We start from the raw sequence: 24,101 nt of genomic DNA on the forward strand, positions 1-24,101 counted from the left end.
AATCATTAGAAAAACAATTTTGCATTTAACTCTAGGCAAGATAAAGCTGAAAAAACATTGATCAAATCCGGAAAAGGGAACTTCTTAGAACTGAAGAGGTTAGATTTTCCTTATTTATTTTAATTTTACATACTTTTACTGAAAGGTTCCAAAAATCTTACAAGCATTCTCTGGCATACAATGCATCAGCAACAATAACCCTGGTAAAGGAACCACCTCAGTCAAGAATCTCCAATTTACACAAGTACATTATTCAAATGTAATAAGTCACAGTGTTTGCAGTCAGGTGGGCGCTGGGGATAAAATGTTCTGTCTTTGGCAATAACACAAAATGAACAATTGTGAATATGCAGCTAGTGTTGTACTCCACACAATTTTTGTTTCCATTAAAATTGAGTTATGAATTCGTTATTGCTTGAGCCCAAGACAATTTTTTACCCCAGGGTACTTTATCACCTCCAAACATCTCAAAAATCTTTACATTATGAATTATGTTTGAGGAGTACAGCCTGTTCTTAAATAGCCAAAATCTCTTATGCAAAAATAGCAGCACCTGTGTCACAAAAAGGGGTTCAAAAAAGATTTACGAGAATGGTTTCAGGGATAATGAATTTTAGTTACGTGGATAGATTGGAGACAATGGGGCTATTCTCCTTGGATAAGAGAAGGTTGAAAGGAGATTTGATGGAAGCATTCAAAATCTTGAGGGGCTGGGGCAGAGTAGATAGGGGGAAAGGCGGAAGGATCAAGAACCCGAGGACACCGATTTAAGGTGATTGACAAAAGAAGCGATGGCAAAATAAGGAGAAACGTTATTCGCAGCAAGTGGCTAAGATTTGAATGCATTTCCTGAGACTGTGATGGGGTAAGATTCAATTATGGCTTTCAAAAGAGAAGTGGACAATTATCTGAAGTGGAAATGTTTGCAGACATTAGGAAAAGGGTGGGAAGTGGGTCTAGGTAAGTTGTTCTTGCAGAGAGCCAGCATAGACACAAAGGGCCAAAAGGCCTCATTCTGTGCTGTAACAATTCTATGATTAATATACAACAGGGAAGCTACAACTTTTTAATGCCAACTATGAGTGCAGCACTGGGCTATACATAAAAGTGCTGAAAACATTGCACTATTAGTGCACAAGGATGGATGAAAGAGCAACATATCACAACTCAATTTAAAACAAAATTATCAGTATGATATTGTGTTATCTCATCTCTTTGCAGTTTTTTAATATACCAAAAAATGCAAAGTATTTTACTGAATGAGTCGTAATTATGGCAAAACATAAAATCAAATGAATTATTTGCCCTTATATTATCAGAGCAAATTAAGCTAAAGCAAGGGATCATTATAAATATTTGAATGGTTGAAAAAAAATCTGCTTCCCTATACATTTTGTTTTGTGTAAAATCTTAATAGAATCATAAAATAAATTCTCCATGGTCTAATTAATTTGGGAGGTAATCTCAATTACTTCCCACCCAGGAAATCAGTTTTGTTCTGTCTTAAATAAGTGTCTGTTACACTCTAAAAAATGATATTATAAGGCATCCTTAGACAAGTGAACTCTAAACTTCATTTGTCATTCTGCAGGCTTGATGGCTATGCATTTAAAAACCCATTCTATCTTATAAACTAAAAATTAAATGTACTCAGCTGTGATAGTCGTCATTGCATCTGCTATTTATATGCTAATATCCTTTCTCGAAGGTCCTGCAAATTATAGCACTCCAGTAAGTCAGGTGCATCTAGCCTCAGCCTCTAACTGTACAACATAAAAAATATACAATATTTCGAAAGATTGTGGCAAAGACTTGTAAAATCACAATCAGCTTGCACTGTTGTTCACTGATGATTTCAGCTTGCTTTTAAACTTGATAGAGATGCATCTGACTGACAAATAATGAGCCAATAACAAATGAGAAGGTGTATGCAATCATAGCACATTAGGGACTGTTTTTGCAATGAAGCAGAGCCAAGTTCTAGGAAGGACTCTGATGCTCTAAAGTCACGATAAATGCATGTTTCAGTTGCTAAAGCATTCATCAGAATACTTGAAAATATTTGAACACAAATTGTGGTGTACATTTAAATATTTTGGCTAGAGTTATGCCTGTTCTTTCAAAAATATTTTAGAATATATTATTAGCGATTAGTTTATTATTGTAATTGGCAGCAGTTTCAATGGAGAACAAGGAATGGTTCAGAATTGAATGGAAATAAACCACTACCCAGCATTTCTTTTTTAAAAAAAAAAAAATCTTTATTCAAATTTTCAACAGATTTTCAACAAACACCCCCCCCGCAGAAAAAATAAACAAGAACATAAGAACACCACTCGCAAGAATTATACATAGAATTTCCCTAAACTACAATAACCCTCCATATAATAAAAACACAAATAGGGAAACACCCCACCCTAACCCAAACGCCACCCCAGAAGAACCCCCCCCCACCCCCTGGGCTGCTGCTGCTGCTGACCTCCTCCTAACACTCCGCGAGAAAATCTAGGAACGGTTGCCACCGCCTGAGGAACCCTTGCACAGACCCTCGCAAGGCAACTTTATCCTCTCCAGCTTGATGAACCCTGCCAAGTCATTAATCCAGGTTTCCACGCTAGGGGGCTTCGCATACTTCCACGGTAACAAAATCCTGCGCCAGGCTACCAGGGACGCAAAGGCCAGAATGCCGGCCTCTTTCGCCTCCTGCACTCATGGCTCGTCCGATACCCCAAATAATGCTACCCCCCCAGCTCGGCTTGACCCGGGCGTTCACCACCTTGGACATAATCCTCGCAAAGCCCCTCCAAAACCCATCCAGCGCCGGGCACGTCCAGAACATATGGGCGTGATTTGCTGGGCTCCCCGAGCACCTTACACATCTGTCCTCCACCCCAAAGAACCTACTCAACCTCGCCCCTGTCATATGCGCTCTGTGAACAACTTTAAACTGTATCAGGCTGAGCCTGGCGCAAGAGGAGGAAGAATTAACCCTACTCAGGGCATCAGCCCACAGACCCTCATCTATCCCCTCCCCGAGCCCCTCCTCCCATTTGCCCTTTAGCTCCTCCACCAAGGTCTCCTCCTCTTCTTGCAGCTCCTAGTAAATCGCCAAGACCTTGCCTTCTCCAACCCATACCCCCGAGATCACCCTGTCCTGACTCCTGTGTGCTGGAAGCAACGGGAATTTCCTCACCCGCCGTTTCACAAACGCCCTCACCTGCAAAAATCTAAAAGCGTTTCCCGGGGGTAGCCCAAATTTCTCCTCCAGCGCCCCGAGGCTCGCAAACATCCCATCAATAAACAGGTCCCCCATTCTTTTAATCCCTCACCGATGCCAGCTCAGAAACCCCCCATCCATCCTTCCCGGGACAAACAGATGGTTCTCTCGAATCGGGGACCAAACCGAGGCCCCCATCTCATCCCTGTGACGCCTCCACTGCCCCAAAATCTTCAGAGTCGCCGCCATCACCGGATTCATGGTGTACCTTGTCGGTGGGAGCGGCAACGGTGCCGTCACCAGCGCCCTCAGACTCGTGCCCACATGCCATCTCTAGCCTCTTCCACGCCGCCCCCTCCCCTTCCATTACCCACTTACAGATCATCGCCACATTGACTGCCCAGTAGTAGCCACATAGATTCGGCAACGCCAGCCCTCCTCTGTCCCTGCTACACTCCAGGAAAACCCTTTTTACCCTCGGGGTCTTATTCGCCCACACAAATCCCATGATGCTCCTGCTTACCAGTTTAAAAAAGGCCTTAGGGATCAGAATGGGAAGGCACTGAAATACAAAGAGAAACCTCGGAAGGACTGTCATTTTAACCGACTGCACCCTACCCGCCAGTGAGAGTGGCAACATATACCATCTTTTAAAATCCTCCTCCATCTGCTCCACCAACCGCATCAAATTGAGCTTGTGCAGGGCCCCCCAACTCCTAGCTACCTGGATCCCCAGGTACTGAAAACTCCTTTCCGCCCTCTTCAGCGGAAGCTCATCTATCCCCCTTCCCTGGTCCCCTGGGTGCACCACAAAGAGCTCACTCATCCCCACGTTAAGTTTATACCCCGAAAAGTCCCCAAACTCCCTAAGGATCCACATGACCTCCGCCATCCCCTCCACTGGGTCCGCAACATACAATAACAGGTCATCGGCATACAGCGACACCCGGTGTTCCTCTCCCCCCCCGAACCAATCCCCTCCAGTTCCTGGACTCCCTCAATGCCATGGCCAGCGGCTCAATTGCCAGTGCAAACAACAAGTGGGACAGGGGACACCCCTGCCTCGTCCCCCTGTACAGTTGAAAGTACTCCGACCTCCGCCGGTTTGTAGCCACCGGGGCTTTATAAAGTAGCCTAACCCAACTGATGAACCCCTCCCCGAACCCAAACCTCCACAGCACCTCCCAAAGATACTCCCACTCCACCCTATCGAAGGCCTTCTCCGCGTCCATAGCCGCCACTACCTCCGCTTCCCCCTCCACCGAAGGCATCATAATTACATAAAGGAGCCTCCGCACATTGGTGTTCAGCTGCCTACCCTTCACAAATCCCATCTGGTCCTCATGAATCACCCCTGGGACACAGTCCTCAATTCTCGTGGCCAGAACCTTCGCCAGCAACTTCGCGTCGACATTGAGGAGTGAGATCAGCCTGTACGATCCACACTGTAGTGGGTCCTTGTCCCGCTTCAAGATCAAAGAGATCAGCGCCCTGGACATTGTCGGGGGCAAGGTCCCCCCGTCCCTCGCCTCATTGAAAGTCCTCACTTGCAGCGGGCCCAGCAGGTCCACGTACTTCCTATAGAATTCTACCGGGAACCCATCCAGCCCCGGGGCCTTCCCTGCCTGCATACTCCCTAGTCCCTTAGCCAGCTCCTCCAGCCCAATTGGTGCCCCCAGCCCAACCACCTCCACCCTCGGGAACCTCAGCCGATCTAGAAATTGGCGCACCCCCCCCCTCCCCGTCGGGGGCTCAGACCTATACAGCTCCTCATAGAAGTCCCTGAATGCCTCGTTTATTCCCACCGCACTCCGCACCGTATTTCCCCCTTTATCCCTAACTCCACCAATCTCCCTCGCTGCCTCCCTCTTCCGAAGCTGATGTGCCAGCATCTGACTCGCCTTCTCCCCATACTCATACGCAGTCCCCTGCGCTTTCCTCCACTGTGCCTCTGCTTTCTCAGTCGTCAGCAAGTCGAATTCCGTCTGGAGGTCCCGTCGCTCCCTCAGTAGTCCCTCCTCGGGGGCCTCTGCATAGCTCCTGTCCACCCTTAATATATCCCCCACCAGTCTCTCACTCTCTCTATTCTCCCTGTGGGCCCTAATGGAGATTAGCTCTCCCCTGACCACCGCCTTCAACGCCTCCCAGACTACCCCCACCTGCACCTCCTCATTGTCACTGGCCTCTAAGTATCTTTCGATACACCCCCGAATCCGCCCGCACACCTCCTCATCCGCCAACAGTCCCACATCGAAGCGCCACAGCGGGCGCTGGTCCCTCTCCTCCCCCAGCCCCATCTGAGATAGCTATGGCCGAATATTCCGTGCCCTTCACTCTTGGGATTAGCGCCCTACTCACGATGAAGAAATCTATCTGGGAGTAGGCATTATGGACGTGGGAAAAAAAGGAAAATTCCACCTGCCTGGCAAACCTCCATGGATCCACTCCCCCCCATCTGGTCCATAAACCCCCTAAGCACCTTGGCCGCAGCCAGCCTCTTACCCGTCCTGGACTTAGACCAGTCCAGTGCTGGGTCCAGCACCGTGTTGAAGTCCCCCCCCCCCCCCACCATTATCAGGCACCCTCCCTCCAAATCCGGAATCCAACCTAACATGCACTTCATAAATCCGGCATCATCCCAATTCGGGGCATATAGGTTCACCAATACCACCTGCACCCCCTGCAACCTACCACTCAACATCACGTACAGACCTCCATTATCTGCCACAATGTTCAGCGCCGCAAATGCCACCCGCTTCCCCACCAGAATCGCCACCCCTCTATTCTTCACGTCCAACCCCGAGTGAAAGACCTGCCCTACCCACCCCTTTCTCAGCCTAACCTGATCTGCCACCTTCAAATGGGTCTCCTGGAGCATAACCACGTCTGCCTTCAGTTCCTTTAGGTGCGCGAACACCCGGGCCCTCTTGACCGGCCCGTTCAGGCCCCTCACATTCCAAGTTATCAGCCGGATCAGGGGGCTTCCCGCCGCTGCGATTCAGCAACCCCGTTGCGCCCGGTACAGAGCAGGACGCGACGGTTGAATCACGGGAGAAGCCCAAATCGGGTTCTGCGCCGAGCCTTCACTGAGCATGATCCAGATACTGATATTTAAATGAGCCAGTAGGGTGAGGGGAGTTTGAAGGAGGAAGGTGAGGGGGTGGAGGGGGTTATGAAGGGGCCTCATAAAAAGTTGAGGGGCTGAAGGGGGGTTCCTGAAAGGGGGCAAAAGGGAGGGGTGGGAGGGCCTGAAAATGAGGGCCCTCAGCTACCCCATAATGGGATGTCCTCACTTGTATACTATACCTATATGTCTATACTTATATATACTTATGTCTGCGGGGGGCAGCATTGCCCTTGGATGGGGGGTGTGGGGGAGTCCCTCAAGCTCACTTAGAGATTGGTGAACCCTTTTAAGATGGCGCCCTGATCTCCAAGGAGCCGGTCCTGCCGAAGGGTTCAGCTTCCCACTGCTGAAAAAGATTTCCAAGTGTGGGCTAGACCAAGGCCCAAAAAAATGACTAAGTGTGGGTGAATCCAGGTCTGGATCTTACCCAGAAAGCTGGCAGGAAATTCCCCACCAAGCCTGTCCAAAATTACACTTAGACATATTTATGCTGAATGGTGCCCATTATTTAATAATTCTGCTAAGTGTTCTAGGAAATAAGTAGATCTAATTTAAAATTAGGGACAAAAAATGATGAACACTCACTTTTGAATTTACTTGAGATAAAAGACAATATTCCATTAGCCTTTTTGGTCACTTCTTTTACCTCTACACTAGCTTTTAATGATTTGGGCACACATACATTTAAATTTCTTTGAACCTCTATAGCTTTTAGTCTCTCTGGCCTTTCAGAACATTATTCAATTCGTCTTTTACAAATCCAAAGTGGATGACCTCATACTGCCTTCACATTCCCGGAGGGATGGGGATACAACGCGGTGGGATTTATGGACGAGCACAAGGATTTTGAAACCAAATGCATTAGGAGGGAAGGTAACCGATGTAGGTCAGCTAGGATGGGACGATCAGCAAACCTGACATGTATGGGACAGAATCATAGAATTTACAGTGCAGAAGGAGGCCGTTCAGCCCATCGAGTCTGCACCGGCCCTTGGAAAGAGCACCCCATTTAAGCCCACACTTCCAACCTATCCCCGTAACCCAGTAGCCCCACCTACACTAAGGGAAATTTTGGACACCAAAGGAAATTTATCATGGCCAATCCACCTAACCTGCACATTTTTGGACTGTGGGAGGAAACCGGATATATGCAACATGTTAGGAAAAAATTAGAGAATAGCAGATGGGAAGTAACAAGCAATGTGTTAAGAGTAGCTGATTCTGAACTTCCGGTGGCGGCCATGTGCGGGTCGCGTTTTCGGCAGCTCCTGCTGTTAACGGACTAAAGGGCCCTTTTAAGGAGCGTTGACAGCCCCTTTTCGGCACAAATCGGCAAGCAAACGGCGCTAGAAGGCTCCCCACAGCAGTTTATGAAGGGGACCAGGAGCAGGACGGCCAAACAAATGACCAGTGAGAAGCGGTAGGAACGGGCGCGGGAACAGAAAATGGCGGCCAGCTTGGATCAGGCAGTGTGGGCCCAGTGGTCGCGGGAACAGCAGGAGTTCCTTAGAAGCTGCTTTGCTGACCTGAAAACAGAGATGCTGGCCCCAATGAAGGCCTCAATGGAGAAAATGGTTGAGACCCAGAAAATTCAGGAGAAGGCGATCAAGGAGATTGAGAAAAAGGTCTCGGATAATGAAGACGAGATACTGGGTCTGGCCGTCAGGGTAGAGGCACACGACGCCCTACATAAAAGTTGGCAGGAGAGACTGGAAGACCTTGAAACAGGTCCTGCGCATTCTGGGCCTACCCAAGAGTGTGGAGGGGTTGGACGGGAGCGCATTCGTGACCACATTACTGGGGACCCTGATGGGGTCAGGAGCATTCCCTCGGCCTCTGGAACTGGATGGGGCGCACAGAGTCCTTGCAAGGAAGCCCAAAACGAATGAACCGCCGAGGGCCATGGTGGTACGGTTCCACCGCTTCTCAGATAAGGAAAGAGTCCTGCGATGGGCTAAAAAGGAGCGGAGCAGCAGGTGGGAGAACAGCATAATCCGCATCTACCAGGACCTGGGATCAGAACTGGCCAAGAGGCGCGCTGAATTCAACCGTGCTAAGACGGCCCTCCACAACAAAGGCGTGAAATTCGGGCTGTTGCATCCGGATGAGGCGTGGAATTTTATCAAGCATGAAAAGTTGGACTCGACTTAAAGGACAGCCACACTGGGACGTTACTCTGGTGGGGATGTTAATTGCCGAGTAGCCGGAGGGAGCGACATTATGTGGTTCCCTCTTATTTTTGTTTGTTCCCTGTTCCTTCGGCCATGTTTTCGGCTTTTGCAGAGCTCGGCCGCAGAGGAAGGAGAGGGGCCCTACACGTAGGGCTGCTCTCCTGGTAGCTGGAGCCGTTTCTTTGTGGGGCCGGGTTTGCGCCCGGGGGTTGTTGTTTTTCGTTGGGGGAGGGGGGCGGAAAATGTTCTTTGGGGGCCGTTGAAGCAGATAAGTTGGCTTGCCACAGGGAGGGAGGGGCCCGAAAAATGAGGCATCTGAATAATCGGAGACAGAGGCGGGAGCAGCCGGGGTCAGCATGGGTCAGGTGACTCACGGAAGCGTAATGGGGGGGAGAGGTAGTGTCAAGCAAGTGCTTGACTTGGGGGTTTGGGATCACGGGGCTGCTGGGGGTGGGGGGGAAGGGATGCTGCTTTTCTGGCAGAAAAGGAGCCAACAAGGGGGAACAGAGGGCGAGTCGGGGGGGGGCTCCAATGGGAGGGCTCGAGTAAGCGGGGGACGCGGGCTCGTGGCTGGCCGAAAAAGGGAGATGGCTAATCGGCAGGGGAGGGGGGAAGGGGGGGGGGGGGGGTTAGCCCCGCATCCAGGCTGATCACGTGGAATGTGCGGGGCCTGAATGGGCCGGTCAAGAGAGCTCGCGTGTTCTCGTACCTAAAGGGGTTATAGCGAGACGTAGCCATACTACAGGAGACGCACCTAAAACTTGCTGACCAAACAAGATTGAGAAAAGGGTGGGTGGGCCAGGTGTTTCATTCGGGGCTGGATTCAAAGACCAGAGGAGTTGCAATCCTGGTCAGCAAACGGGTGGCTTTGGAGGCAGGCAATATTGTGGCTGACAAGGGGGGCAGATACATAATGGTTAGCGGGAAGCTGCAGGGACTCAGGTGGTGCTAGTGAATGTTTACACCCCGAACTGGGACGATGTGGAATTTATGAGACGCACGCTGGGTAAAATTCCGGACTTAGACTCACACAATCTGATTATGGGGGGTGACTTTAACACAGTTATAGACCCTGTATTGGACCGGTCAAACCACAACCCTGTATTGGACCAGTCGGGAAAGCAACCAGCGGCGGCTAAAGAACTATGGGGATTTATGGAATAGGTGGGGGGCGTAGACCTGTGGAGATTCGCCCGACTGAGGGCGAAGGAGTTTTCTTTCTTTTCCCATGTCCACAAAGTTTACTCCCGTATAGATTTCTTTGTGATGAGCTGGGCGTTAATCCCTAGGGTGGAGGAGATAGAATACTCGGCCATTGCAGTCTCCGATCATGCTCCACACTGGGTGGATTTGCGTCTTGGGGAGGAGAGAGGTCAGCCCCCACTATAGAGGCTAGATGTGGGACTGCTGGCAGACGACGAGGTTTGTGGGCGGATAAGGAGGAACATTAAAAATTACCTGGAAACTAATGATACGGAGGAGGTAGCGGCGTCCACGGTGTGGGAGGCCCTGAAGGCAGTTATCAGAGGGGAGTTAATCTCTATCAGATCCCATAGAGAGAAGAAAGAAAGAGCGGAGAGAGAAAGGCTAGTCGAGGAGATACTCAGAGTAGACAGGAGTTACGCGGAGACCCCCGAGACGGGGCTACTGAAAGAGCGCCGGAGGCTGAAGTCGGAATTCGACCTGCTGACGACTGGGAAGGCTGTAGCACAGCTGAGGAAGGCCAAAGGGGCAGTCTACGAATACGGGGAGAAAGCGAGTAGAATGCTGGCGCACCAACTTCGCAAGAGGGAGGCAGCCAAGGAAATTGGGGAAGTACGGGATAAGGAGGGCAACACGGTCATCACCCAGAGGGGGTGTATAAAGTCTTTAGGGCGTTCTACAGTAAATTGTATGAGTCAGAGCCCCCGCCGGGAGGGGAAAAGATGAAGCAATTCATGGACCAACTGAGGTTTCCAAAAGTGGAAGAGGATCTGGTGGAGAGACTGGGGGCCCCGATAGAGCTGGAGGAGATGGTAAAGGGTCTAGGGAACATGCAGTCGGGCAAGGCCCCGGGGCCGGACGGCTATCCTGTAGAATTCTACAAGAAATTTTCGGAGCTGCTGAGCCCACTCCTGCTAAGGACCTTTAATGAGGCCAAAGAGAGAGCGACCCTCCCCCCAACAATGTCACAGGCTTCGATTTCACTCATCCTCAAACGAGAGAAAGATCCGCTATAGTGTGGATCTTATAGACCGATATCGCTCCTGAACGTGGACGGCAAACTGCTGGCCAAGATCTTGGCTGCTAGAATTGAGGACTGTGTCCCTGGGGTGATAGGAGAGGATCAGACAAGCTTCGTCAAGGGCAGGCAATAGAACTCCAATGTATGGAGGCTCCTAAACATCATCATGATGACCTCAGAGGGAGGGGAGGCAGAGGTAGTGGCAGCGATGGATGCAGAGAAAGCCTTTTACTGGGTGGAATGGGAGTACCTGTGGGAAGCGCTAAGAAGGTTCGGATTCGGTGAGGGGTTCATAGGTTGGGTCCAGCTACTCTACCAGGCCCCGTGGCAAGCGTATGCACGAACAGGGGGAGGTCGGAATACTTAAGGCTCCACCGGGGGACGAGGCAGGGGTGCCCCCTCTCCCCGTTATTATTCGCCCTTGCAATAGAGCTGCTGGCTATAGCGCTGCGGACTTCAAAGAACTGGCGGGGGTTGGTTCGGTGGGGGGAGGAGCATCGGGTCTCGCTTTACGCGGATGACCTGCTCCTGTACATCTCGGACCCACTAGAGGGGATGGGGGAGGTCATGCAGATTCTGAGGGACTTTGACAATTTCTCGGGGTACAAGCTAAACGAGAAGAAAAGCAAGATATTTGTGATCCAAGCAAAGGGGCAGGAAAAGAGACTGGGAGAGCTTCCGCTGAAGATGGTCGAGAAGAGCTTTCGGGATCTAGGGATTCAGGTGGCTCGAAAGTGGGATGCCCTGCACAAGCTTAATCTATCTCGGCTGGTAGAGCAGATGGAGGGGGACTTTAAAAGGTGGGACATGCTCCCGCTATCTCTAGCGGGAAGGGTGCAGACCGTTAAATTGACGGTTCTCCCCAGATTACTGTTCGCCTTCCAGTGCCTTCCCACCTTCATCCCGAAGTCCTTCTTTAAGCGGGTGAACAAGGTCATCTCGGGATTCGTATGGGCAAATAAGACCCCGCGAGTAAAGAGACTGTACCTGGAGCGCAGTCCGGAGGGGGTGGCGGCGCTGCTGCTGAACTTTTGCAGCTACTATTGGGCGGCTAATATAGCCATGATTAGGAAATGGGTATTGGGGGAGGGGTCGACGTGGTAGCGGTTAGAGGCGGCCTCATGCAAAGGTACCAGCCGAGGGGCACTTGTAACGGCACCTCTGCTGTTCTCGCCGGCGCGCTACTCCTCCAGTCCGGTGGTGGTGGCGCCATTAAAGATCTAGGGTCAGTGGAGAAGGCACAGGGGGGTGGACGGAGCCTCAGTTTGGACCCCGATACGCAACAATCACAGATTTGTCCCGGGCAAGATAGACGGAGGGTTTCAAATCTGGCATAGGGCAGGCATTAAAAGGATGGGGGACTTGTTCATAGACGGGACCTTTCCCAGCCTGAAAGCGCTGGAGGAGAAATTCAGTTTGCCCCCTGGAAATGCTTTCAGATACCTTCAGGTACGTGCCTGTCTCAAAAAACAGGTGCTTTCATTTCCGCTGCTACCCCCACGCAGGATACAGGATAGGGTGGTCTCCGGCACCTGGGTAGGGGAGGGGAAGGTGTCGGACATCTGCCAGGACCTCCAGGAGGCAGAGGAAGCCCCAGTGGAGGAACTTAAGGGCAAATGGGAGGAGCTGGATGCGGGCCTGTGGGCGGATGCGCTAAACAGGGTCAATTCCTCTTCATCATGTGCCAGGCTTAGCTTAATCCAGTTTAAGGTGGTCCACCGGGCACACATGATGGCAACCAGGATGAGCAAGCTCTTTGGGGTTGGGGATAAATGTGCGAGGTGTATGGGAAGCCCTGCAAATCATGTCCATATGGTCAGCTCTTGAGGGATACTGGCAGTGATTTGCTCAGGCAATGTCCAAGATCTTGGACATGCGGGTGGTGCCAAGTCCAGAGATAGCGATCTTTGGTGTGTCAGACGTTCCGGGAGTTCAGGAAGCGAAAGAGGCCGACGTATTGGCCTTTGCCTCACTGGTAGCCCGGAGACGGATCCTGTTAATGTGGAGGGACTCGAAGCCCCCCCGAGTGCAGAGACCTGGGTTAGTGACATGGCTGGGTTTCTCAGTCTCGAGAGGGTCCACGACGGGTTTCTCTCGGAGGTGGCAGCCATTGATCGACTTTCTAGGAGAGCAGTGAAGGTCAGCAGCAGCAGCATCCCGGGGGGAGGGGGGAATTGTTACGTAGTATTGTTCTTTTCTCTGTCGATATGGTTAACATTTATTTTGTTATGTTAATTGTTGCGAATGGTTATGCAAAAATTATGTTTCTGATAACAATTTGAATGAAAATATTTTTTTTTTTAAAAGAGTAGCTGATTCTGAAAGTACAAGAGTTTCAGCAACTGGTTGGCTTAGGAAGTCAGGTAATGTGAAGTCAGAGGAAAACAAGAGCTGTAGTGTTAAAGCTCAGCTCAAGGTTTAATTGGACAGCAGTTAACTCTGACTAATTCAGACGAAGATTGTGGTTGGGAGGATGATGGAGATAGTATAACAGCTGCAGAAAGGCAGTTCGAGGAGTATCAGCCTACTGAGGTAGTATGGGTTGAAGTCAGAAATAGGAAAGGAGCAGTCACCTTGTTAGGAGTTTTCTATAGGCCCCCCAATAGTAGCAGAGATGTGGAGGAACAGATTGGGAAACAGATATTGGAAAGGTGCAGAAGTCACAGGGTAGTAGTCATGACTTCCCAAACACTGAGTGGAAATTCTTTAGATCAAATAGTTTGGATGAGGTGGTGTTTGTGCAGTGTGTCCAGGAAGCTTTTCTAACACAGTATGTAGATTGTCCGACCAGCGGGGAGGCTATATTGGATTTGGTACTTGGTAATGAACCAGGGCAAGTGATAGATTTGTTAGTGTGGGAGCATTTTGGAGATAGTGACCACAATTCTGTGACTTTCACTTTAGTCATGGAGAGGGATAGGTGTGTGCAACAGGGCAAGGTTTACAATTGGGGGAAGGGTAAATACGATGTTGTCAGACAAGAATTGAAGTGCATAAGTTGGGAACATAGGCTGTCAGGGAACGACACAAGTGAAATGTGGAACTTGTTCAAGGAACAGGTACTACGTGTCCTTGATATGTATGTCCCTGTCAGGCAGGGAAGAGATGGTCGAGTGAGGGAACCATGGTTGACAAGAGAGGTCGAATGTCTTGTTAAGAGGAAGGAGACTTATGTAAGGCTGAGGAAACAAAGTTCAGACAGGGGGCTGGAGGGATACAAGATAGCCAGGAGGGAACTGAAGAAAGGGATTAGGAGAGCTAAGAGGGCATGAACAATCTTTGGCGGGTAGGATCAAGGAAAACCCCAAGGCCTTTTACACATATGTGAGAAATATGGGAATGACTAGAGCGAGGGTAGGTCCGATCAAGAACAGTAGCGGGAGATTGTGTATTGAGTCTGAAGGGATAGGAGAGGTCTTGAACGATTACTTTTCTTCTGTATTTACAAATGAGAGGGGCCATATTGTTGGAGAGGACAGTGTGAAACAGACTGGTAAGCTCGAGGAAATACTTGTTAGGAAGGAAGATGTGTTGGACATTTTGAAAAACTTGAGGATAGACAAATCACCCGGGCCTGACGGGATATATCCAAGGATTCTATGGGAAGCAAGAGATGAAATTGCAGAGCCGTTGGCAATGATCTTTTCGTCCTCACTGTCAACAGGGATGGTACCAGGGGATTGGAGAGTGGCGAATGTCGTGCCCCTGTTCAAAAAAGGGACTAGGGATAACCCTGGGAGTTACAGGCCAGTTAGTCTTACTTCGGTGGTAGGCAAAGTAATGGAAAGGGGACTGAAGGATAGGATTTCTGAGCATCTGGAAAGACATTGCTTGATTAGGGATAGTCAGCACGGATTTGTGAGGGGTAGGTCTTGCCTTACAAGTCTTATTGAATTCTTTGAGGAGCTGACTAAGCATGTGGATGAAGGTAAAGCAGTGGATGTAGTGTACATGGATTTTAGTAAGACATTTGATAAGGTTCCCCATGGTAGGCTTATGCAGAAAGTAAGGAGGCATGGGATAGTGGGAAATTTGGCCAGTTGGATAACGAACTGGCTAACCGATAGAAGTCAGAAAGTGGTGGTAGATGGCAAATAATCAGCCTGGCTCCCAGTTACCAGTGGCATACCGCAGGGATCAGTTCTGGGTCCTCTGCTGTTTGTGATTTTCATTAATGACTTGGATGAGGGAGTTGAAGGGTGGGTCAGTAAATTTGCAGACGATACGAAGATTGGTGGAGTTGTGGATAGTGAGGAGGGCTGTTGTCGGCTGCAAAGAGACATAGATAGGATGCAGAGCTGGGCTGAGAAGTGGCAGATGGAGTTTAATCCTGAAAAGTGTGAGGTTGTCCATTTTGGAAGGACAAATATGAATGCGGAATACAGGGTTAACGGTAGAGTTCTTGGCAATGTGGAGGAGCAGAGAGATCTTGGGGTCTATGCTCATACATCTTTGAAAGTTGCCACTCAAGTGGATAGAGCTGTGAAGAAGGCCTATGGTGTGCTAGCGTTCATTGACAGAGGGATTGAATTTAAGAGCCGAGAGGTGATGATGCACCTGTATAAAACCTTGGTATGGCCACATTTGGAGTACTGTGTACAGTTCTGGGCGCCTCATTTTAGGAAGGATGTGGAAGCTTTGGAAAAGGTGCAAAGGGGATGTTGCCTGGAATGGAGAGTAGGTCTTACGAGGAAAGGTTGAGGGTGCTAGGCCTTTTCTCATTAGAACGGAGAAGGGTGAGGGGTGACTTGATAGAGGTTTATATGATGATCAGGGGAATAGATACAGTAGACAGTCAGAGACTTTTTCCCCGGGTGGAACAAACCATTACAAGGGGACATAAATTTAAGGTGAATAATGGAAGATATGGGGGGATGTCAGAGGTAAGTGCTTTACCCAGAGAGTAGTGGGGGCATGGAATGCACTGTCTGTGGAAGTAGTTGAGTCGGAAACATTAGGGACCCTCAAGCAGCTATTGGATAGGTACATGGATTACGGTAGGATGCTATAGTGTAGATTAGTTTGTTCTTAAGGGCAGCACGGTAGCATTGTGGATAGCACAATTGCTTCATATCTCCAGGGTCCCAGGTTCGATTCCGGCTTGGGTCACTGTCTGTGCAGAGTCTGCACATCCTCCCCGTGTGTGCGTGGGTTTCCTCCGGGTGCTCCGATTTCCTCCCACAGTCCAAAGAATAAATGTTCAGAAATTTTCAGAAGTCTCACTATGTCTCTGGTTTCAATATAGCTCCTTAGTTTATTCAATTTTATTTACATAGGTTTCATGGATTACAAGATGCTTGTGCTTCTTCACTGCTTTTCTATTTCAAATTATTTGTTTCTGGATTTCAACTTCCACCTTGAGCTTGATTCACAATTTGGAATTGCACTAAGTTTTAATACTTTGCACTTTGTGTTATCTTGGATGCATTATTTTATGTTTTTTGTTTACTGCTGCTGCTTTACGGCAATACGCGTTTCCATCCAGAGACATAGAACATAGAACATAGAAAAATACAGCACAGAGCAGGCCCTTCGGCCCACGATGTTGTGCCGAATCTTTGTCCTAGATTAATCATAGATTATCATAGAATTTACAGTGCAGAAGGAGGCCATTCGGCCCATCGAGTCTGCACCAGCTCTTGGAAAGAGCACCCTACCCAAGGTCAACACCTCCACCCTATCCCCATAACCCAGTAACCCCACCCAACACGAAGGGCAATTTTGGACACTAAGAGGAATTTAGCATGGCCTATCCATCTAACCTGCACATCGTTGGACTGTGGGAGGAAACCGGAGCACCCGGAGGAAACCCACGCACAGATGGGGAGAATGTGCAGACTCCGCACAGACAGTGACCCAAGACGGAATCGAACCTGGGACCCTGGAGCTGTGAAGCAATTGTGCTATCCGCAATGCTACCGTGCTACCGTAAATGGCCCTAAAGTTGATTAACAATAGGCAGAGTGGAAGGGAAATTCTTGGTGTGAATAAATGATTATTAATTCCACATGTTGTTACATTCTTGTGTGACTTTAGGTAAACATATGCTTAAAAAGTTGCTTTTCACCAGTAATGATACAGTGCATCATATACATGGTTAACTTTATGTAGGAGCACAACAAATGCAGCTGAAACCCAGTTCAAAAGAATAAGTTCTACTTTGCGAAGGAACATCAATAAATGCTGCCCTTTCCATGTTATGAGAGGGAAAAGCACTCAGTTCATCATTACATTAATTTAAATTTAACGCTAAATTTTACAGTCAACATTTGTTTTGTCTTTTCCAGCCATGATGCTTAAGGTGGTTGCTCCAGCAAGCCAGCACAAATTCCCTCTGCTGGGCTGCAGGCTCTCATTTCAACTAGAGCTAAAATTAAAAGTTCCAGAAAAGCAAAAGATTGAACCATTACAACCAGGCCTCATTCTCAAATTTGATTGTGACTTGTTGAGAGATGTTTATTTGCGACTTGAAGATGATACTGCTTCGGACCTGAACTGTTAATTGCTCCTTAGGGACAGACCTTTTCAATTTGAAGGAAATTCTAAGCTGGAAGTTTCCGTAGTGGTTAATTTCCATTAGCCAGGAGTCTGTGTTTTAAGATTAAGAGGTGGTCCTAGGTTGTAAAAAGTTCCAGTTTACTATGGGTCTAGAATTTTCAACATAAACCTTTTTGTATCAAATCCTACATTGCATTGTCTTCCCCGGCAGCGTGCAAAAGAAAAGCTGGCGTGCAGTTTTTAGGTGTGTCTATCTTATTGGAGATTCTCTTATTCCTGCAGCCACATTGCTCCTCAATGCAATTACCAGAATCACTGAATTAGGCTATAACAGTACTCACCACTTTTCTCTGTCTCTTCTCGTAATCAATGTTCATCTCTTCAAGTTTTTTTAGTGCTGCATCAATTGTATTTTTTAAGTCAATGGCACGTTTTAGGCGGGTGTCACTGATACCAGCTTTGGTGAATGTCTAGAACACATTTTAAAAAATCATTACTCCAAATTATATCACGAGAAGCCTGTTTCAATAACACATTCTGTCGAAGGGTTATGCCCGAGATGAAGCATATTCAGCCTCAGTCATGCAGATATTCAGCAGCTGGAGAAGTTGTGGTCTTGATATTGACAGGGTATATAAGAATGTGGCAACAACGTCCTGGTATGGACATGGCAATTTGATAAAATAGCAAAAATATTTGTGTATGTGTCTGCAAAGACATCACAAATGTCTTTGATCTCAGCTGTCCAGCAGCACTAATCACTGGACCCAACTCATGATGTCCATGGTCTTAGTTTACAGCATCAACAATGCCATTGCAAACCTCTGGGACATCTAATGTCAGTGCTTTAGAGGATTGCAAAGTTATGCAAAGTTGCTAGCACACATTTTGGATATGATTTCGGACAAATATTGCAAACATCAAAGCTTTCCTCAAAGCACCCGAATGGCTTTTTCAGTTCTAGCTTTTGTTTTACTCCATACTTTACTGCAGTGCCTCAACAGCACTGTGGAGCCTCCAAAGTGTCACCATGAACCATGGGAATATCAGATTTCCCGAGTCACCCAACATCTATTCTTCTACATGCCCTCTGCTATTGAAATATTGTGAGCTGGCAAAATAAAAACATAATTACATCTCCCAATATTTTGTTAACTCGGGAGGCTGAGGTGTTTGCAAATATGCTGTACATTTAAGGGAATTTATATTTGAGACACAACTTTTCATAAGATGCAATAAAAAGGTCCCAAAAGGATGCGGCAGTTCCTGGACCAGTTGAGGTTCCCGAAAGTGGAGGAGCAGGAGGTGGCAGGCCTGGGGGCGCCGATTGAGGTGGACGAGGTTATTAAGGGACTGGGAAGCATGCAAGCAGGGAAGGCCCGGGGCCGGACGGGTTCCCGGTGGAATTCTACAGAAAATATGTGGACTTGTTGGCCCCGTTGTTGGCGAGGACGTTCAATGAGGCCAGGGAAGGGGGGACACTATCCCCGACAATGTCTGAGGCGACGATATCGCTAATTCTGAAGAGGGACAAAGATCCGATGCAGTGTGGGTCCTATAGACCTATTTCACTATTGAACGTGGACGCCAAACTGCTAGCAAAGGTGCTGGCATCGAGGATAGAGGACTGTGTCCCAGGGGTGGTGCACGAAGACCAGACAGGGTTCGTAAAAGGGCGACAATTGAATGTTAACGTGCAACGGCTATTAGGGGTGATAATGATGCCCTCAGTGGAGGGGGAGGCAGAGATAGTGGCGGCAATGGACGCAGAGAAGGCATTTGACAGGATGGAGTGGGAGTATTTATGGGAAGTGTTAAGGAGGTTTGGGTTTGGGAACGGATTTATTCGTTGGGTTAGACTACTTTATGGGGCACCGACGGCAAGCGTAGTTACAGGTCGACATAGATCGGAGTATTTCCGATTATATAGGGGAACAAGACAGGGATGCCCGCTGTCTCCATTGTTGTTTGCGCTGGCAATTGAACCTCTGGCCATGGCGCTGAGAGACTCCAGGAAATGGAGAGGGGTGACTAGAGGGGGAGAAGAACACCGAGTCTCATTATACGCGGATGACCTATTGCTATACGTGTCGGACCCAGCGGGGGGGATGATAGAGGTTATGCGAATCTTGAGGAGGTTCGGGGAATTTTCGGGGTATAGGTTAAACATGGGGAAGAGTGAATTATATGTGATACATCCAGGGGACAAGAGTAGAGAGATAGAAGGCTTACCGCTAAGGAAAGTGGAAAGAAACTTCCGATACTTGGGGATTCAGATCGCTAGGAGCTGGGGAACCTTGCACAGACTTAATCTGACACGGCTGGTAGAACAAATGGAGGAGGACTTTAAGAGGTGGGACATGCAGCCTTTATCGCTGGCGGGCAGGGTGCAAGCAATTAAGATGATGGTCCTCCCGAGGTTCTTATTTGTATTTCAATATCTCCCTATTTTAATCACCAGGATCTTTTTTAATAAAATAGATAGGAGCATTACGAGCTTTGTGTGGGCAGGGAAAGTTCCGAGAGTAAGGAGGGGGTTCCTTCAGCGCAGTAGGGACAGAGGAGGACTGGCACTACCGAACTTGGGAGATTATTATTAGGCCGCCAATGTGGCAATGATACGTAGATGGATGATGGAGGGTGAGGGAGTGGCGTGGAAAAGGCTGGAGAGAAGGTCCTGTAAAGGGACGAGTCTAGAGGCGCTGGTGACGGCGCCGCTACCGTTCTCACCGAACAAGTACACCACAAACCTGGTGGTGGCGGCAACACTGAACATATGGGGACAGTGGAGGCGACAGAGAGGGGTGCGGGGAGCCCTGGTGGGGTCCCCTATCAGGAACAACCATAGGTTCGCCCCAGGAAGAATGGATGGAGGATTTCAAAGCTGGTACCAGTTGGGAATTAGGAAGGTGGGAGATTTATTCATAGATGGGACTTTTGCGAGCTTGGGAGCACTGGAGGAAAAGTATAAGTTACCCCGGGGGAATTTCTTGAGATATATGCAGGTGAGGGCGTTTACTAGACAACAGGTGAGGGAATTTCCCCGGCTCCCGACACAGGGGATACAGGACAGGGTGCTTTAAGGGGTGTGGGTCGGAGAGAGCAAGGTGTCAGAGATTTATAGTGAGATGAGGGAAGAGGGGGAGGAGTCGGTGGGCGAACTAAAAAGAAAGTGGGAAGAAGAATTAGGGGAGGAGATAGAGGAGGGTATGTGGGCTGATGCCCTAAGCAGGGTAAATTCCTCTTCCTCATGCGCCAGGCTTAGCCTGATTCAATTTAAGGTGCTACATAGAGCACACATAACGGGGGCAAGATTGAGCAGGTTCTTTGGAGTGGAGGACAAATGTGGGAGGTGTGGCGGGAGCCCGGCAAACCACGCACATATGTTTTGGGCGTGCCCGGCACTGGAAGGGTATTGGAAGGGAGTGACGGGAGTGATTTCGCAGGTGGTGAAGGCCCGGGTCAAACCAGGCTGGGGGTTAGCTCTATTTGGAGTTGCGGAAGAGCCGGGAGTGCAGGAGGCGAAAGAGGCCGATGTCGTGGCCTTTGCGTCCCTCGTAGCCCGGCGCAGGATCCAACTCATGTGGAAGGAGGCGAAACCCCCCGGACTGGAGGCCTGGGTAAACGATATGGCGGGGTTTATTAAACTGGAGCAGATAAAGTTTGCCCTGAGAGGATCGGCTCAAGGTTTCACCAGGCGGTGGCAGCCATTTCTCGACTACCTAGGGGAACGTTAGAGGGAAGACAGATGACCAGCAGCAGCAACCCAGGGGGGAGGGGGGGGGGGAGGAGGCTCAGTTGAGTATAGGTCAATAGAGTACGAGGTTTTGTTACTTGTATATTATTATTATTATTATTATGGTAAAAAGTTTAAAAATTTCTGTTTTGTTACTGTTATCGTTTCGCTTGTTTTGTAAGCGGGAAAAATGTTGCTCAGGGAAAAAAATTTCAATAAAATATATTAAAAAAAAAGAAAAAGGTCCCAAAAACCTGGATAATAAAGTGATGCAGAAAAAATCTATTCTGGAACACTGACGAAGTGCATAAACTATCTGCACAGGCAAAGATGGAATTAGCCTTATGTTTGCATACAATGCATCTCTATAGTTCTCCGGAATGAGCCTTTTGTGCGAAGGTTTGGAGCCATGGTTAGAACTGCTTACCATGGCCTGATGCATCCTGAGAGATTTCTGGTTATCTTTCTGGCACAGGCTAATAAACCTGGCCTTTCTGTAGTTGTCTGACTTCCTACAACTTACATGTTATACAAATAGGATTTATCACAGAGAAGGGCAGCTTGCAGGCTTCAGATACTACATCCTTAAGTCCTCTTCAGCTCTGCAGAATGTAGCGAAGACTTCCCGGACAAAGCAGGAAGACTTCCTGACCAAATGCTCATCCTCCAATGTCCCAAATTTAAAATTCTCATCTGTATGTTTATTTTTTTTCCTGCACCTATTCTGGATTCCCCAGTCCTCTGACCCTTTACATCCTGCCAACCATTCACTCTGCCATTCATGCCTGTGACTTCAGCCACAAAGATCCCACATTCTGGAATACCCTCCCTCTCTCCACTTCAAAAGTCTCTTCAAAACCCACCGCTCTGACCAATCCTTTGGTCACCCCTCCGAAGCTTTCCTTACTTGGCATCAATTTATTTCTAATGATTCTATGAAGCGCATCAGCATGTTCTACTCAGTTAAGCAGGGTTTGTAAATACAAATTGCAATTATTCGCAAAACTCAATAGATTTCATGGTAAACTTTTTTAAAACAAGATATGTAAAAATATAAACATCTGTTTTATATCAGTGCATGAAACTTTATATTGGAATTGTATATAACACAAGGTTGGCACCTGTTCTGTACTCAATTGGATAAGACAGGAATGTGATAAGTGACAAATAAAATCTACTGGCAGCAACTACTTTTCAGCAGCCAACCTAAACAACAATATAAAAATTGCAGTTTGAATCAGAAGGCCAGAGATGTTCTTAATTAACTCCGGAATTAGTTTTCAAATTGAAATACCATGGTCTTAGTAAAAATTATAGGAGTCTAGCTTCTGAACCAATACTCAAGGACAAGATGATTGTAGAGCCTTATGGTAAACCTTTTTTCTTAAATGACATTCTAGTGCCATAAATAGTGCTAGAATTACAAACGGCACATTTTACTCCAGAATTGGACGCAAGAGATCCTGAGACCTTTACGACCTCAAATGATATGTCTACTTTTCTTCAAACTAATTTATATTTATCAAAAGCATCATTGGAGATTGTGTTTATGACCGTGTCTCCCAGGGCTTCTGATCAAGCTTCTTTACAGAAAATCCATTAACAACACTAAACGTTTTCATTCATACCTGGATCCAATACTGGACAGTTGACAAGTGTGTGTTAGTGAGCAGTCTTTGGAGGTCCTTTACGTTGTTGATCACAGCACTATTGTCTTCATTCTCTTTGATCTTGAAGTCTGTTATCCAAAAATACAGAACATCAGAAGATCATGTAATGGTTACACTGCAGAAGGGAGCCATTCAGCCCATCGAGCTCATGTCGGTACTCAGCAACAGCAATTTAATAGTCCCAACTAGTCCCGTCTCCCCCACAGCACCCATTGCCCTGCATTGCCAATTCAATGCTCTTTTGAAGGACACGATTAAACCTCCCTCCACCAATTGTGAGGCAGTGCATTCCAAATCCTAACCACTCATTCCACAAAAGGTTTTCCTCGTGTCATAGTTGTTTCTTTTGTTTCAATCAACTGGTTCACAACACTATTACCAATGCAAACAGTTTATCTACTCAATCTAGACCACTCATGGTTTTCAACACTTTCATCAAATCTCCTCACAACGCTTTCGTCTTCAAGGAGCACAGCAGCAGCTTCTCCGATCTGTTTCATGATACTTAAATCCCTCATCCCTGAAGCCATTCCCGTGAATCTTTTCTGCACCCTCTATAAAACCTTTGTATCCTTCCTAAAATGTGGTGCTCAGAATTGGGCACAATTCTGTGTTTTATAAAGGGTAATCAAAGCCTGCTTACTTTTGTTTGCTAGGCTTCTATTTATCCAGGATCCCATATGTCTTTTTAACCACTTTCCCAAAGTGCCCTGCCACCATCAATGATTTATACATATTAAACCCAGGTCTCTCAGTTCCTGCACCACATTTAGAATTGGACCCCTTATTTTATATCGCCTCTCCTTGTTCTTCCTAATGTTGCTAATTTATGTGTTGTCTCTTAATTTGGCTCTGTTTAATTACGGTTGCTCAAGAGTTGCCAGGTATTTTTCCACACCGCCACAAGGTTCAGAACCGAATACTGATCAAAGACTTGATACACCAGTTAGTAAGTTCAAAAGCAATGCTCCTTTATTTACACACAGTCAAATCTACTCATGCATAAACTCTACAAACTAAACTATCACTATTACTAAAGCCTATACTTAGCTTCGGGTGCCCACTCAGTCAGAGGAACAATGGCCGTTGGACTAGGAGTGTCTATCTCGTAGCGTGCGTTGACTTGGAACTTACTTGGTCTGATGCAGCAACTCGGCAGGTCTCTCTCTTCGCTGAGAGCCAAAGCCAAAGAAGAAAGATCCTCTCTTTGGTGAGTGCTTATGTACTCAAAAGGGCTTTGCGCGCTTTTGGGCGGTCCTTGAAATTGGCCTCAATTAATTGGGCCTTTCCCAATCATTCATATCGATCTTCCTCCAATAGAGGGGTGGTTTCCTGATTGCTGGGCGTGTCCTAGGTGACCGTTGGTCTGCTTTGTTTGAGTCTCCTCTGGCGCCGCGGGTGTCTGCCTTAACATTGTTTATCTAAATGTTTCCCTTTTGTCCCCGGAGATGGCTCATT

General features: G+C 47.9%; 1 protein-coding gene across 1 annotated transcript in view; it reads right to left on the reverse strand.

Annotated features, from left to right (window-relative positions):
- uvssa (UV-stimulated scaffold protein A) overlaps window positions 1-24,101 on the reverse strand; it is a 178,176-nt gene that overhangs the window by 104,193 nt on the left and 49,882 nt on the right. Inside the window, exons 6-7 of the mRNA XM_072497539.1 lie at window positions 22,602-22,711; window positions 17,579-17,707 (exon numbers count right to left, since the gene is read on the reverse strand). Coding sequence (XP_072353640.1) covers window positions 17,579-17,707; window positions 22,602-22,711 — 239 coding nt within the window. The remainder of the gene's footprint in view (window positions 1-17,578; window positions 17,708-22,601; window positions 22,712-24,101) is intronic.

This window comes from Scyliorhinus torazame, chromosome 3 (genome assembly GCF_047496885.1).
Source record: "Scyliorhinus torazame isolate Kashiwa2021f chromosome 3, sScyTor2.1, whole genome shotgun sequence".
Classification (NCBI taxonomy): domain Eukaryota; kingdom Metazoa; phylum Chordata; class Chondrichthyes; order Carcharhiniformes; family Scyliorhinidae; genus Scyliorhinus; species Scyliorhinus torazame.